Raw genomic sequence first — 13,983 nt, 5'->3', positions numbered from 1 at the left:
ATATGATGTAGCCATTGTTCAGTGCCCTGGAGCGCGCGTTGTTCACTCCTGTGAGAGGGTGTGTTGATGTCGGTGTTGAGGTGAAGATGTGGATCAAGGCGGAGGTGGATGAAGGAAACGTAAAGCTGCTGTTCACGAACGCGTCAAGCAAACATCCGCGCCTTCACTTTCAGCCGCGCCGTTACCTCAACGCGAACTCGGCATGCTTGCTCGAATGAAGCTTATTACTCACACCCCGCAGAGTGCGCATCATCGCGGATATCAAGCAGTCAAGTTTCGTTCTTCACTTTGTCTCCTGAGCTGCTCGAAACCTCATCTCATTCTTTCAGCAGATTCTCAGAACAACATCCTTCCTAATATGGGCCGCAAGCTCCAAGTGTACGCAACCCTTCAATCATCAAAGATTCTGCGTCAGCACTCCATCCCTTCCTGCTTGATTCCAGTCGCATCCTCAATCTCCGACAAAATCTCCGCCGCCGTAGAAGTAACAGGAAGTATCCTCGACCCACTCGCACTATAAATCGTGGCCTCTTCAGGACTCACTTTCCGAAAAGTCTTCAAGAACTTCTCGAAGTGACCGAACGTTATCTCAGCCGATCCTTCATCCGAACGTAGAACATGCCAGTGCAAAACGCCCAATGTGTCAACGAGCAAGCACCGTACAGGAGGTTGGGTCATCAGCATGTTTCTCCAAGAGGCATTGACTTCTCTCGAGCTTCCTCGTCCGTAGATCTGGAGTCGGTTCTTGTTGTTTTCATCGACAGCTATGTCGGCCGAAATGAGTTCCATCGCGACGAAGTACAATGGATTGTACAACATTCCGCAAGGCTTGTCCGATTTTTTGCCTCGAAGGACCCATTTGCATTTGCAATCATCGCGCAAGGTGGCGTCCAGTATGTCCTCCATGTGGTAACTGCTCGCCTCGCAGGAGTCTTGTGAACCACAATCTTTGGTGCTGAAAGCTTCTTCCCAGCCATCGAGACTGACAGTTGAGTCTCCGTACGGCTGCAGGAATAGGGCGCGTTGTAGTGGTCGCGATTGCTTGATTGTTTTGTGGAAGGTTCGATTAACGCGTTGAGCGAGGAGAACATCTAGGAATGGCAGTCGGAGAAGAATGGCTTCTAAGAGGTTTGGACTGCTGAGAACTGTCATTCTAGGAGACATGGTGCTGTGAACTATCAGCGGGCGATTGCGAGTATCTTGAACGATCGATTCCTCACTCATGGATGTAAACGATGCCCATATTGTGAATCTGGGCCGTCATGAGAGTGCGCCAGACGTGGACCCTGGGTCAATAGATACGGTGTATATTCTTGCTTGTCACGTTGGATCGTGCTGATCCAAGACCGATGTCGTTGATCGACAAGAGCAGCAGCAGCTTCCAGACCACGACTCGGGCAGCACTCCGTAAAGCCGAAATATCGGGCTCAACAGCATTTGTTGGTTCTGATGTCCGTCCTTTGGCTCATCCAGAGGAAGTGTAGGGGCTAGCTGGATAGCCATCTCCAGGATAACGTTTTCCGCCCTGCACGCGTGGATCATATTCTATGGCCCTGCAGATCTCAAGTCGTAAGCACAGTTGGCTCGTTCATTTCTTACTTCTTATGGCTACCGCTGGGCAACCAGGGTTTACGGCCTTACTGCTGCGAACTGCCCTTGTCAGTAGCCCTATCGCTAGGCAGAAGGTGATGTCCAAGTCCCCAACGGAAGATTCAGCGGGGAATCCCACAGCTGCCCTCTGAGTAGAGGGAGCAGGGCGGGTCAAACAATCAATGTCGACTGCCTTCTCGTTTGAAAGAGGACCATTGCTTTGTTACGGGAAGTGCTGATTTGATGTTCGATAAAACTTGCTGCAGATGGTAGCATACCCTTGTGCGCAAGCGTGGCTCATTGCTTACTTACTTAATACAGTCATCAAACAGTGACATGAAGCGCAAGCCCCCATTTATTCTTCCGCTGATCAATGCAGCGGACGACAAACCGAAGACGACGCGAACCATCTCGGCCGTCTCATTCGCCTTCTGGAACTCCGTTGCAGTTCTAGAGCAGCTGCAACCTCATAAAAGCAAGAATCCAGAACCTGCATTGTCAGACGAAAGGACCCACCTGCACTCTCGACCGCGCATTGGCCCCAGGACGACCGCAATCGGGAGCTTTCGCAAAGTCGCACTTCTCGCCGGCCCTTCATTTGTCGCCCGTGCAACGTATGGTCATCTTCCTCCCATATACCAGCCATACCCTCAAACCCGATTGTGCCATCCGACTACGCACGGGTCGAAGCGAGAAACTGGCTTTCTCCTGCAGTAAATTACCCCTTCCAAAGGAGGTGATGATGGAACAGCCACATGCTCCGTGTTTGGCTCCAGAAGCTCATAAACCACTTTCGAAATGATGGGCGTAAGCCGCATTCTCCAGTCTGAACCAGGAGGTCCTACATGCCGCCGCCTCTTGAACTCCCGTTGATCCAAGATCTTTGTCCCAAATGGTATAACCAGTTCAATCATGCCACCAAAGCGATCTGCATGTTCTTTGAGACCGCCTACAGTAACACCAGGCTGACCTTGTCTCGCCTGGATGCTATGCCAGTGCGGCTCGTAGCACTTGCCATCTTCATCTGTGGCCTCGAAAACGGCCGGGCAGTGCAGCCAGACCTCAGAAGCTGGAGGCTGAAAGACTTGCATTTCCTTGAGGGAGGCCGGAAAGAGAGCCATGAGGTCTGAATGAGCCGTGGGAGCGAGATCATCACGATTAATTCTGAAGTACTGCGCTCTCCTCTCCCTTCCCAACTCGCATCGCTTAATCAGTTCCAACCATGGCGGAACTACTTTGTAGACAAACGGATTTAGTGTCTCCGTTCTAGGGATTTCGTCTGACTTAGGCGCCTGGCGCGCCCATTTCGTTACAGGATCTTGCTGTTCGGATATCAACCAATCGCCCTTTTTGCTATTGGCATGGCACACTTGTGGTGACGTGCATGCGGGTGGTGCTGACTGCTTCGATAGGGGACGCAGAACTGTGTTGTCGATAGGTTTGAAGAAGAGGGCTTTTTGTAGCTTGTGGGACTCCCGTATCGTGTTCTTGAAATCCTTGTTGACGCGCTGCGCAGCCAAGACTTCTTCCAATGGCAGTTCGTGGAGAATCATTTCCATGAGCTCTGGGATGGCGACAACTTGAGCTCCAGCAGTACCGTCGTACTCACATCTCGTTTCTGCCATGCTGACGTCGACAGGAAAGGCGTGCATATTTCACCTGGCACCGTCAGCAGCAGGGAGAGCAACTCTTTTGTACGAACCGTGGATGAGCCAGATTGCTCCTTATGGTGATCGCTTTGTTATGTTTGATACATACAAACACCGGAGCTTCGTTCTGAGTGAAACTTCTCCAGACTATTGCTGTCGTCCCTCGTCCGGAGCAACAAACCCATTTCTCAGCAATGTAAGTCCCAGCGGCATCTCGCAGCTCTTGGAACACCAACCAACGCCAGCGCTTCGGAAACAAATGCACATCAGCTTCAATACTCTTACGAGTTCATCTTCGGCTTGGCTTTCGCCGCTTTCTTCTCTTTGGCCTCCTCCTTCTTTTTCTTCTTGGCAGCCTCCACTTTCTCCTCGTTCTTGCGCTTCAGGCTCGCTTTCTCTTCATCGGTCTTCTCTTTGACTTTGAAGAATCCCTCGAGACGGGATTGCTGTCCCGACTTGAGGTTCTTCTGGAGACGTGCAGCTGCGGATCGGACGCGGTCCTCGTTGAAGCCTTTCTCTTCGACCAGGAATTTGACGAGGCCATCCACATCTGGAGCTTCCCACTTGAAGTCGCACTCTGGAGCATCTGCTGAACGTACGTCGGGCTCCAGGAAGAGCTGTCGAGCATCTTGGTAGGGCCAGTCTTCGGGTAGCGTGTATTTCCCAGATTTCTCGATGTATTCCACAACCTTCTCCAGCGTCTTGTGCTCCTTGACTAGGGCATGCGCGTTCTTTGGGCCGATCCCCTTGACTGGATCGAGGTAGTCGCAGCCAAGGAGGATACACATGTCGATGAACTGCTTGAGGTCCATGTCGAGCCCTTCAAGTACACGGTCCAGGTGGATCTCCTGCACCGGCTCCTTGCGCTGTTCTGAGAACGTCAAGTGCCTCAGCAAGACCGGGGTGTTGAAAGTGAGCGTGTCCATGTCCTCCGAAGCAGCGGCATACACCTTGCCAGCTCTTGCTAGTACAGCACATTGTGCCTCAGCTTCGGTCGGTGCAATGATGTAAGGAATACCCATCAATTTCAGCAGTCTCTGCGCTTCGGCATTGTGTTCTTTGGTCACTCTCACAGTTCTTCTTGAAAACCGCTCGACCTCCTCAGCCGTGCCTGTCTCTTTGGCTTCCTCGTGCTGCTCCTGTGCCTCGCTCTTTCTCTGAAAACGCTTTGCAAGTTCACCACTCTTGAGTTTTGGTGGGGCACCGTCGAACACGTAAAGCGGCTTGATTCCGTTGTCCACCATGCGCAATGTGCGATAGAACATGCCCATCAAATGTGAAGTGGTCTCGCCGGTGTCCGACATGAGCTGCTCACCATTGGAGCGGACAGCGATCAGAAAGGAGTAGAGCGACATAGATGCATCAATGGCGACCTTGCGGCCAAAGTGCGTCTTGATCTCACCCTCCTTGACGGCATCGGGACAGTTGTCGCGGATGACTTGGTAGAGGTCTGCATGCGTTCAGCAGATGTGGCCAAGGGTTGCATGTAGCATGACTTACTCTTGATACCCATGTTGGCGGTTGGTCGGGTGTTACCTCGTGGTCGTTACCGGAGTTGGAAGTCGAGATCGGAATTCGCGATGAAGCTGAAGTTCGAGACGCGTCCGCGTCAAATTGGTGACGTGACGTAGGCGGCAGTGGCGGGACGTGCTTTCTTCACCGTGAGCGCGTTGTGGCCATCACCTCCTTCTGCACACAACATTTACAGCGGACTGGAAGTGAGATCAACTTGACCAATTGGAGGCTGGCGATGATCAGCACGAATGTCGAATGTCGTCGAGAACTGCTGCTTCAGGATGCATCATCGCCGGCAACAGCTTCCTCTTCGGACCCTGTTCATGAGCGGCCTCGGCGAGCCGGTCTGCTGCGAGATCGTCCTCGGCTGGCACATTGACTTCTGCAGAACATGATATTTTAGACTTGGTAGAACAATTCAATCCGTTCCTGGACCCCACTTTCCTACTTCCCTCTACGCCTCAGCGCATTATCTCACCATGTTTAGATCCGTGTCTACACGCGCCGCAAGGCAGCTCGCACAACCCATTGGCCGCCGTTATGCTTCAACGCCTGCCGCCTTCGACTGGAAAGACCCTTTGGGGTCAGCATACAACTTCACAGAGGAGGAACTGGCGATTTCGGAGACAGCAGAGTCATATTGTCAAGAGCGTATGCTGCCGAGGGTGCTAGGTAAGCCAGCCCAAACCTTTTGCTAGCAAGAAACGGCAGCTAACAGTTTGTACAGAGGCCTATCGCAATGAGAACTACGACAAGAAGATCCTCGAGGAAATGGGCGAGCTCGGTCTGCTAGGAGCAACGATACAAGGCTATGGCTGCGCAGGAGTTTCTTCGGTAGCTTCTGGATTGATCACGCGAGCAGTGGAGAGAGTAGACTCGGGATACAGGTCAGGCATGAGTGTACAATCGTCGCTTGCGATGGGTGGCATTGAAGAGTTCGGATCCGAAGAGCAGAAGGAGAAGTTCCTACCACAAATGGCGAAGGGCAAGATGCTGGGCTGTTTTGGGCTGACAGAGCCCAACCACGGGTCGGACCCCGGCAGCATGGAGAGTGTTGCAAAGGAACACCCCACGAAGAAGGGCTACTATAGCCTGTCGGGCTCGAAAACGTGGATCACAAATTCTCCAATCGCAGACGTGATGCTCGTTTGGGCAAAGCTGCAGGAGACTGGCAAGATTCGTGGCTTCCTGGTGGAGCGTTCTGAGGCGCCGCCTGGCACGCTCGAGACGCCAAAGATTGGACACAAGAATGGTCTGCGAGCATCAATAACTGGCATGATTCAAATGGACAACCTGCCGATAGCCAAGGAGATGATGCTTCCCGAGGTCGAGGGCCTGAGGGGTCCCTTCTCGTGTCTGAACAGCGCTCGTTATGGCATTGCATGGGGCGTTATCGGTGCTCTCGAGGACTGCATAGCCCGAGCAAGAGAGTACGCTCTCGAGCGCAAGCAGTTCAAGGGCAACCCGATTGCCAAATATCAGCTCGTGCAGAAGAAGCTTGCAGATGCTGCAACAGACGCAGCGTTCGGCATCCAGGCCGCATACCAAGTCGGGCGTCTAAAGGACGAGGGCAAGGCAGCTCCAGAGATGATCTCGATGATCAAACGTCAAAATTGCGATCGTGCACTGGTGGGCGCGAGGAATCTGCAGGAGATCTTCGGCGGCAACGCTGCCAGTGATGAGTACCACATCGGCCGACATGTATCGAACTTGTTCGTGACACAGACTTATGAAGGACAGAGTGACATTCATGGTAAGTCAACTCCTTATCGCATATGCACACGTGAGCAGACATGCTGACCTGTTATTAGCACTCATCCTTGGTCGGGCCATTACCGGCATTCAGGCCTTTGTTTAGGCCTTGAGAGTTTCAGGTTGGCGTCATTGTATGAAAGGCGTGGCATGTATGGAATGGACACAGCGAAGAAATCTGTACAGTATACAGGAGACATGTCGCACGATTTCTAGCATTCCATACGAAGAGCGGCTGCATGTGTCAGCACTGCCCGTGAATTGAGGCTGTGTACAAGTATAGCAACCAAACAAGCGCCTGTCAAATAAATGGCCGCAGCCGCCCAGACGTGGAAGCCCAAAGCCCTGCATTGTGTCACTCGCCAGCATCGAACCGCCACCTTCTTTCTTGGTCGATTCGCGTCCTCGACCTTCCCTCCTCATCTGCCTCTTTCGACAGCGCGGACAGTCATCAGCTGGGACAAAGCCAAACCTGACCCGAACCACAAGAGCGAAGCCGGTAGCCATTTCTGCGGCGTTGCTCAGGCACCAAACACGCGCCGCCACTAGTCACCGGAGCCAGGATCCTCGGAATCGGTTTCCGGGGGAAGGAGGCACCGCTGTTCGCTCTTCTGCCCTTCGTCACCAACAGTCCTCTGCGCTTGACGCAACAAACCTTTTACCAACTTCAACCACACCGACCGACACTCTCGCACCGCGCTCGTCCCACCAACTCGAGCACCCACAACACATTCACATCGACAGCATGGCCTTGAAGCGCATAAACAAGGAACTGACGGACTTGGGCCGGTACGTAGTCACCACCGCCGCAGCACGTCGTGGAAGGCCGACATACTGACTGCCACACAGTGACCCTCCCTCATCATGCAGCGCTGGACCTATCGGTGACGATCTGGTATGTACATGCACTTCCTCCGTTCTCCTCGAGTCGCCGTGGTGCGGCAGTGCACCGCTCGAAATCCTCAGTCAAAGTGGCACATGTGACTAACCGCGCGATGCACGCAGTTCCACTGGCAAGCGACCATCATGGGCCCCGGCGACTCACCATACTCGGGCGGCGTCTTTTTCCTCGCTATCCACTTCCCCACAGACTACCCATTCAAGCCACCGAAGGTCAACTTCACAACCCGCATCTACCACCCCAACATCAACAGCAACGGCAGCATCTGTTTGGACATTCTGAGGGATCAGTGGAGCCCCGCTCTCACTATCAGTAAAGGTGCGTGGAACAGGATATTCGTCGTGCGACATCTGCACAATCTGGGCAGAATTGAGGGGCACGAGACCCGATGGAGGGGTAATTTTGTGAAAAGACGCTGACCATGTTCTGGCAACAGTGCTGCTATCCATCTGCTCCATGCTCACAGACCCGAACCCAGACGACCCGCTGGTGCCTGAAATCGCACACGTCTACAAGACCGACCGCTCTCGTTACGAGGCCACCGCAAGAGAGTGGACTAGGAAGTACGCTATCTAGAGTGGCGGATCGACAAATGGAATAGACACGGATTGCACGATGATGGACAACCGGCGAACCTGGGGACTCGAGGTGGCATGGCATGACTGCTGCTTTTTCACATACCATCATGTACATGGTCATGGTTGGCTTGCTCTCGCTTGCCAAGGAGGCTGGCGATACGACACGAATTCGGGCGCGGACGTAGTTTAGGCGGCATTATGCCATGCGACAATGGCAGTGCTTGACGACTTGCATCACGAGGTTACTTTTAGGAAATTCCTGTCTCATACATGGTTCGTGCGTTAGGGAGCTGAAATGCTATTACTGGGTGTCACGGCGCCATTCCCTGCTGCGGTAAGTTCTCCAGTGTTTAGTTCCACGTCACTCGACAATTTGTAGTGCTTCACATGCGGATAAGTGGGGCTGTTTGCCATTGACAGCCACAGCGCTCCTGGCTGAACTTTGACACAAGCGCAAGCACATGCTCAGCTTCTTCCTCGATTCAACACGCAGTCGCGCTCGACACCGAACAACTAATTTGTCTCCATCGCTGTCACACCTCGCTCCGTAGAGGCGGACGTGGCCACTACGGCGACCGACAAAGCTGCTGAAAAGGTGCGCGCGACAACTTCCAAATGTTACTCAACGACTGACGCCACGCAGGTTGAAGCCACATGCACCGAACTCACCGCGACGAAACGGGGACACCTCTCAACAGATCAAGTCGGTGGACACAAGCCGCACAACGCAGAAGGCAAGGCCATCAGCAATGTGGCGGACTCTTCCGTCGGCCAGATCGCCGCTCCTCAGCTGAACGGCAAGATTGTGCATATGTCGGTCGTGAAAGACCAGGCCGCACGCACTGAGGAGGTGTGGATCGATCAGGAAAGCGCACTCTTGAAGCGAGAGCTGATTAGTCACAGTCTGATGCATGCCACAATCTCTTCCATACCGTCGAACTTCTGGAGCACATTTTGTCAGAAATACCGATCGAGGACTTGCTGTTCGCCCAGGGGGTCTGTAAGACCTGGAAGAACTGCATCAACCACTCAAAGAGCCTCCAAATGGGGTTATTTCTGGTTCCGCTGGAGCTCAAGCCTGTCCAGATGGAATACGACATAGGAGAAGCGGACGATGTACGGAAAGCTCGCTGCGAGAAAGCATCCGCATCAGATACGGCTGTTGTCAAGTTTCTACGGAGATGTATTGGCATGTGCATCAACCCTTTGTTGCTGAGCGTCTTCAGCAGACATGAATTGGCTACTTATATGATGGACCGAAGCAAGTGTCCACGTACGGGTGATGCTTTCACACGACCAGAAGCTTCCTGGAAGCGGATGAGTGCTTCATATCCGCCGCTTGCGATCACGGACATATTCTTGCACATCGAGAATAAACTCGAGGAGCGCGGAGATTCCCTGCAAGCATTATTCACACGACTGGGACCAACGCATGCGGTTCTTTGCGAGGAGGACTTCACGATGTTGGGTCGTGACTGCGTTGCATTGGTATCCAACCTCATGCAGCATTGTGACACAGCTGCACAGCTCACGCGCGAGGTCGACAAGATCGGACAGCAGGATATACTGTGAGCTGCACAGTTTGCGACGACGCCGCGCAGGTTGTATGTTGCTAGGGACACTCTTATCGACATATTTCTGCCTACATACGCATGCAGCACCGGCCCGGACACAGGAGCGCCACGGCTGAGACACAACGCGAGAGCGGCGTGCGAGCTTGCTGTCGCTGGGTTGGCAGCACGCTGGTGCAAGCCGGTTCTGTCATTGACTTAAAGCTTCGAGCCTTCGAGCCGATGGTTGATGTTCGCATCCGAACAGAAAGGCACTCACAAGTCGAGCATAGCTCGCCAGGAGTCCGCGAGGCCATCGACTCGACGCGTGCAATGGCGGAATGACGCAGCTTCGTCGTTTATCATATAGCGTAAGCCAAAGGAATCGATCAATCACCTCTCAATCAAGCTTGCATTCTCGTGGCATTCGTGAAGAAACGACAGCCCTAAATATAGCTGCTGTGATGTCCAAGCTTCTAGGGCTGAACCGGACTGGCGGGACGCGACCTCACACAGCCAGCTCGCTCAGCTTCCTCCATTGACTCTTTGACTTTCCGTGCGTGTTTTGTTGGTCGAACTCTACATCGCCGTGCTATCCTGCGCCCTTTGCACTGTTGGTGATGGAAACGCCGCGCCCGTTCACTTGCACCTTGATGTGACAGGTGAACGACTTCCTGCCTCCCTTCCGACACAGCTCGCGACACCCGACGGACGGCTGACTGCAGACATGTTTGGAGCTACGATGAGACTGCTGATCTGCGCTCTGGCGATGATGATCGCGCTGGTCGCGGCGCAGGACACAAATATTGTGTATCCGACTACTGCTGGACCTTCTGCGACTCCCCTACCGAATGCAGATGGCTACACCTATGCTGGATGTTGGAATGAGACGATTGATGTAGCTGGGTCAGGCGGTGTACGAGCACTGAGTGAAGTCGGGAACTTCGTAAGTCTATACACACGCGTCGTCTCCAAGTACACTACAGGCCACACAGAACCCATCCTAACACTCTACACCTGTTACTATAGTCCGCAAACAACTCCATGACCATCGGCTCCTGCCTCAAATTCTGCCAATCTGCCAACGCCCAATTCGCCGGTCTCGAATACGGTCGCGAATGCTACTGCTCTCCCTACCTTTCCACGTTCTCCGACAAACTCGACGAATCGAATTGCAGCTTCGCTTGCAATGGCAACGCGAGCGAGATTTGTGGTGGACGATTGGCTATCGCGTTGTACAACCGGACGGAAGGCTCGACGGGCATGGCGTGGAGAGTGGGAAGTGGGAGTCAGGCCACGTGGTACGGGTTTTTGGCGTTTGTGTTTATGGTTTTTGCGGCGTTCTTGTGAGCGGACCGAGTCTGAAAGAGCGAGCGCTTGGTTTGGAGGATGAGAGATTGAGCTTGGCCCGAGGAAGATGTGTTTGATATACCCCAGTTGAGTGGATACATGTTGGTTGCCAGAAAAAGAAGAGGCTGGGAAAATGAAGAAAGATCAACAGGATTTGGATGCACGTTCGAGCGAGTTAGCTATGTTTTGGAATGCAAAATGAAAGTCAAGCCTCTCATCCCCTTCCCACGCGATGTCAAAAACGAGAACGACGGAGAGCACAGGAGCTTAGGCGACTACCCGCCTTCCATGTATTACAAGACGGCCCACTGCATTTCGACAAAGAACAATGACCAAGCAAAAAGAAATGTCGTTGGACGTTGCCAGGATTGAACTGGCGGCCTTCAGCATTTGCTGTCTTCAAGGAAGATGCGAAGCAGACGCGCTCTGTGAGAGACCCAGGTCAGCGTATTTACTACCATGTAGGGCAACTTTGTGGAACTTACACCACTGCGCCAAACGCCCGGTTTGTTGTCGACGAGGCGGTTCTTTTGGAAGCGGTTATGAAGGTGAAGAAGGAATCTTGCATGTGACAGGCCAGTGAATGAGTCCCAGAGGGAGACAGAAGAACCAAAATTTGGGGCAGAAAGGAGAAATTCTGTTGTCCGAGTGCAAAAAGAAATAGGTATTGGTGCCAGAAAATGGAACTTCTCGGAGTTCCCAGGCTACTGGTATCGCCACTACAGCGACTGTCAAATGCCAGAACGGATCGAGACTGTCGACGGGACAGCCGCATGCACCAGAAGGAAAAAGATTGGAGAAGGCCAGAATCGAACTAGCATCCTTCGCATAAGAAGCAAGTATCTTACCATTGGACCACACTCTCCCGGGAGACTTGCGTGCCGCGACAATATATATGTGCTGGCTCAAGGCAGCCGGAGGTGAATGAAGAATGTTCCAGTGGCGGTAGAGTCATAAAGGGAAGGGGTCCAGTCGAGCGAAGCGAATGGTCTCTGGCCGTGGTTTGATCTTACAAATCAGCCAAACAGACCTCTTGCAAGCCTTGGCTCAGACTCTCGAAACCACCATTGAGTGCGACAAGACGGGGCAAGACTCGAACTGGTACCCCTCGCAGAAAAGACTGCTTATCTTACTATCGGACCACGACTTCCAGGAGACTTTTATAGAACGGCACTACAAATGTGCTGACGAACGCCACTTTGAACATGGATAGATAGGGCGAACCTGTGTCAATGGAGCAAGAAGCAAGTGAAGTCTGGCCGGGATCCCAGAACTCGAAAGCATCGTCGAAGAAGCTTTCTTGCTGAACTCAAGCGAAATTCTCAGCGTCAGAACCGTAAAGGCAAATTGTAAAAACAGAATTGGACAAGGTCAGAAATGGAGCAACATGTCTCGTTCGCTAGAGTAGTAATATGTCTGGACTCTGGAATACAGACATCAACCCAACACGCTCGTCCCAATGTTTGCCAAGACTGATAGTCGAATCGATCTTCCATCTCGCAGTAGTCTCTCCCTCCAAGTCCCTCTGAAGTCGATATCGACAAAATCGCTCGGCATCATAGTCACCAACCCCGCCGCGCTACAAATGCACGTATGACGAATCATCGTAGTGATCGTTCCGCTCAGTCTCGGTGTTTTCGGTACATACCACACCCTTGGCGTCTACGACAGCCAACTCACCAGGAACGAATCACAGACCAACAAAGCAACTTCTAGACAGCCTGCGCCACCAGCAACGGGACAATTCGCGGTGCTGTCCAGAATTCGGAATGTTCGATCTAGTCCAGAACCAGCATGCACAGCATCGAATTGTGCGATGAAGTCGAAGTTGTGCAGGCTTTGTGCACGCTAGACATGGTATGTCACCATTCCGACGAATTACAGCTCGATCATACTATTCATATATGGTTGAAATGTCACAAAACGCCTTGGCTGTCCTTTACCCGGTGGACCAAGATTCGGACAGTTCGAAGGTCTAGGCGTTTCGCCATTGGTAGGCGTTCTAATAATGCCGTAGCACTACTTCCAGTTCATCCGTCCAAGATAAAAAAGGCCGATCGACCAAGTCTGTCTTCCCCTTCCCCAGATCAAATAACTTTCTTTTCATTCGTTCTGCATCATGTTGATGAACTCGTATATTGCGGCAGCTGTGCTGGCCTTTTGCGCCGCTCAGACGGGCGCTGCTCCTGTTGCTGTTCCTCCACCAGAGTTGTTGGCTGAGGTGAGTTGGTCGTTAATTTGTTGGAAAGGTGTCTGGAGATCGTCCGAACTGAACAACGAATAGAAGAACATTGCTTTCCAAGGCTTCGATCCATCAACATGGACGCCAGCGAAGCGAGACGCCGAAGCTCAATGGAATACAGCAAACAAGGATGGCAGCGTCCCAGACTCGTTCATGCAGGCCGTGAACAAGTGGCAAAAGGCGAAGAACAGCGGCAGCAGCAGCAGCAAATCGAACAATGACAAGCGAGACGCTGGCTTGTTTGTTGCAAACCCTGATGGCAGCCTTCCGCCAAAATCTCAAGAAGCACTACAGCGCTGGAACAAACAATTCGGTGGTCAGAAGCGGAACGCCCTCTCCGTCGCAGTAGGCCCAGACGGCTACATTCCACCAGAAGTCCAAGAGCAACTAGATCGCTGGGATGGTCGACCTGGTGAGGAGAAGCGAGACGCGCTCTCAGTCGCAGTCGACCCCGAAACCGGCCGCATTTCTCCAGAAGCCCAGGAACAATTAGATCGCTGGAACAAACAATTCGGCTATCCCGCAAAGCGCGCAGCAGAAGAAGAAGAGTCGAAGCAAAATCTGCCCCAAGGTCCCGGTGTCCTCGATCTCAAGAATGGAGAATATCGACCCCTCATGATTCAACGCCGAGAAGCAGAAGCTGATCCTCAAGTCTTCTCCGGCTTGCCATCAGCTTCCTGGTTCAAGAACTACAAAGTCCAGCAGAGCAAGAAGAACAAGAAGAAGAATGGAAAGCGTGAAGCCGAGGCTGAAGCAGGCTCTGGCAAGAGCAGCTACATCTCCATACCCGCGAATGCCTGGGCTGCGGCGTTGAAGAAGCAGAAGGGCGGGGAGTGATAAGTCAGCAGCAGCAGGA

The 13,983-nt window shown here is 52.8% G+C and overlaps 8 protein-coding genes across 8 annotated transcripts; 5 read left to right on the top strand and 3 right to left on the bottom strand.

Moving 5' to 3' along the window:
* Positions 1 to 411: 411 nt before the first annotated feature.
* On the bottom strand, positions 412 to 1,264 carry CKM354_001153400 (uncharacterized protein; the record flags this gene model as incomplete). The annotated part of the gene is made up of 2 exons (XM_044807027.1): positions 412 to 1,168; positions 1,221 to 1,264. 2 exons carry the CDS (start codon positions 1,262 to 1,264, stop codon positions 412 to 414), a joined length of 801 nt encoding a protein of 266 aa, XP_044662962.1.
* Positions 1,265 to 2,240: 976 nt separating this feature from the next.
* CKM354_001153300 (uncharacterized protein) lies at positions 2,241 to 3,215 on the bottom strand (the record flags this gene model as incomplete). Its single annotated transcript, XM_044807026.1, has 1 exon — positions 2,241 to 3,215. The coding sequence occupies one exon, from the start codon at positions 3,213 to 3,215 to the stop codon at positions 2,241 to 2,243; it is 975 nt and encodes a 324-aa protein (XP_044662961.1).
* A 305-nt stretch (positions 3,216 to 3,520) lies between these two features.
* CKM354_001153200 (uncharacterized protein) lies at positions 3,521 to 4,752 on the bottom strand (the record flags this gene model as incomplete). Its single annotated transcript, XM_044807025.1, has 2 exons — positions 3,521 to 4,689; positions 4,740 to 4,752. 2 exons carry the CDS (start codon positions 4,750 to 4,752, stop codon positions 3,521 to 3,523), a joined length of 1,182 nt encoding a protein of 393 aa, XP_044662960.1.
* A 481-nt stretch (positions 4,753 to 5,233) lies between these two features.
* Positions 5,234 to 6,612, top strand: CKM354_001153100 (uncharacterized protein; the record flags this gene model as incomplete). The annotated part of the gene is made up of 3 exons (XM_044807024.1): positions 5,234 to 5,426; positions 5,482 to 6,507; positions 6,566 to 6,612. 3 exons carry the CDS (start codon positions 5,234 to 5,236, stop codon positions 6,610 to 6,612), a joined length of 1,266 nt encoding a protein of 421 aa, XP_044662959.1.
* A 639-nt stretch (positions 6,613 to 7,251) lies between these two features.
* CKM354_001153000 (uncharacterized protein) lies at positions 7,252 to 7,983 on the top strand (the record flags this gene model as incomplete). Its single annotated transcript, XM_044807023.1, has 4 exons — positions 7,252 to 7,295; positions 7,356 to 7,401; positions 7,512 to 7,725; positions 7,844 to 7,983. The coding sequence occupies 4 exons, from the start codon at positions 7,252 to 7,254 to the stop codon at positions 7,981 to 7,983; spliced, it is 444 nt and encodes a 147-aa protein (XP_044662958.1).
* A 297-nt stretch (positions 7,984 to 8,280) lies between these two features.
* On the top strand, positions 8,281 to 9,557 carry CKM354_001152900 (uncharacterized protein; the record flags this gene model as incomplete). The annotated part of the gene is made up of 3 exons (XM_044807022.1): positions 8,281 to 8,319; positions 8,629 to 8,835; positions 8,889 to 9,557. The coding sequence occupies 3 exons, from the start codon at positions 8,281 to 8,283 to the stop codon at positions 9,555 to 9,557; spliced, it is 915 nt and encodes a 304-aa protein (XP_044662957.1).
* Positions 9,558 to 10,262: 705 nt separating this feature from the next.
* On the top strand, positions 10,263 to 10,885 carry CKM354_001152800 (uncharacterized protein; the record flags this gene model as incomplete). The annotated part of the gene is made up of 2 exons (XM_044807021.1): positions 10,263 to 10,481; positions 10,565 to 10,885. 2 exons carry the CDS (start codon positions 10,263 to 10,265, stop codon positions 10,883 to 10,885), a joined length of 540 nt encoding a protein of 179 aa, XP_044662956.1.
* Positions 10,886 to 13,004: 2,119 nt separating this feature from the next.
* CKM354_001152700 (uncharacterized protein) lies at positions 13,005 to 13,964 on the top strand (the record flags this gene model as incomplete). The annotated part of the gene is made up of 2 exons (XM_044807020.1): positions 13,005 to 13,106; positions 13,170 to 13,964. The coding sequence occupies 2 exons, from the start codon at positions 13,005 to 13,007 to the stop codon at positions 13,962 to 13,964; spliced, it is 897 nt and encodes a 298-aa protein (XP_044662955.1).
* Between the last annotated feature and the right edge of the window lie 19 nt (positions 13,965 to 13,983).

This window comes from Cercospora kikuchii (assembly GCF_019650295.1).
Source record: "Cercospora kikuchii DNA, contig_00008, whole genome shotgun sequence".
Lineage (NCBI taxonomy): Eukaryota > Fungi > Ascomycota > Dothideomycetes > Mycosphaerellales > Mycosphaerellaceae > Cercospora > Cercospora kikuchii.
The sequence above is the reverse complement of the archived record's forward strand: the minus strand, read 5'-3'. Positions and strand labels throughout refer to the sequence as shown.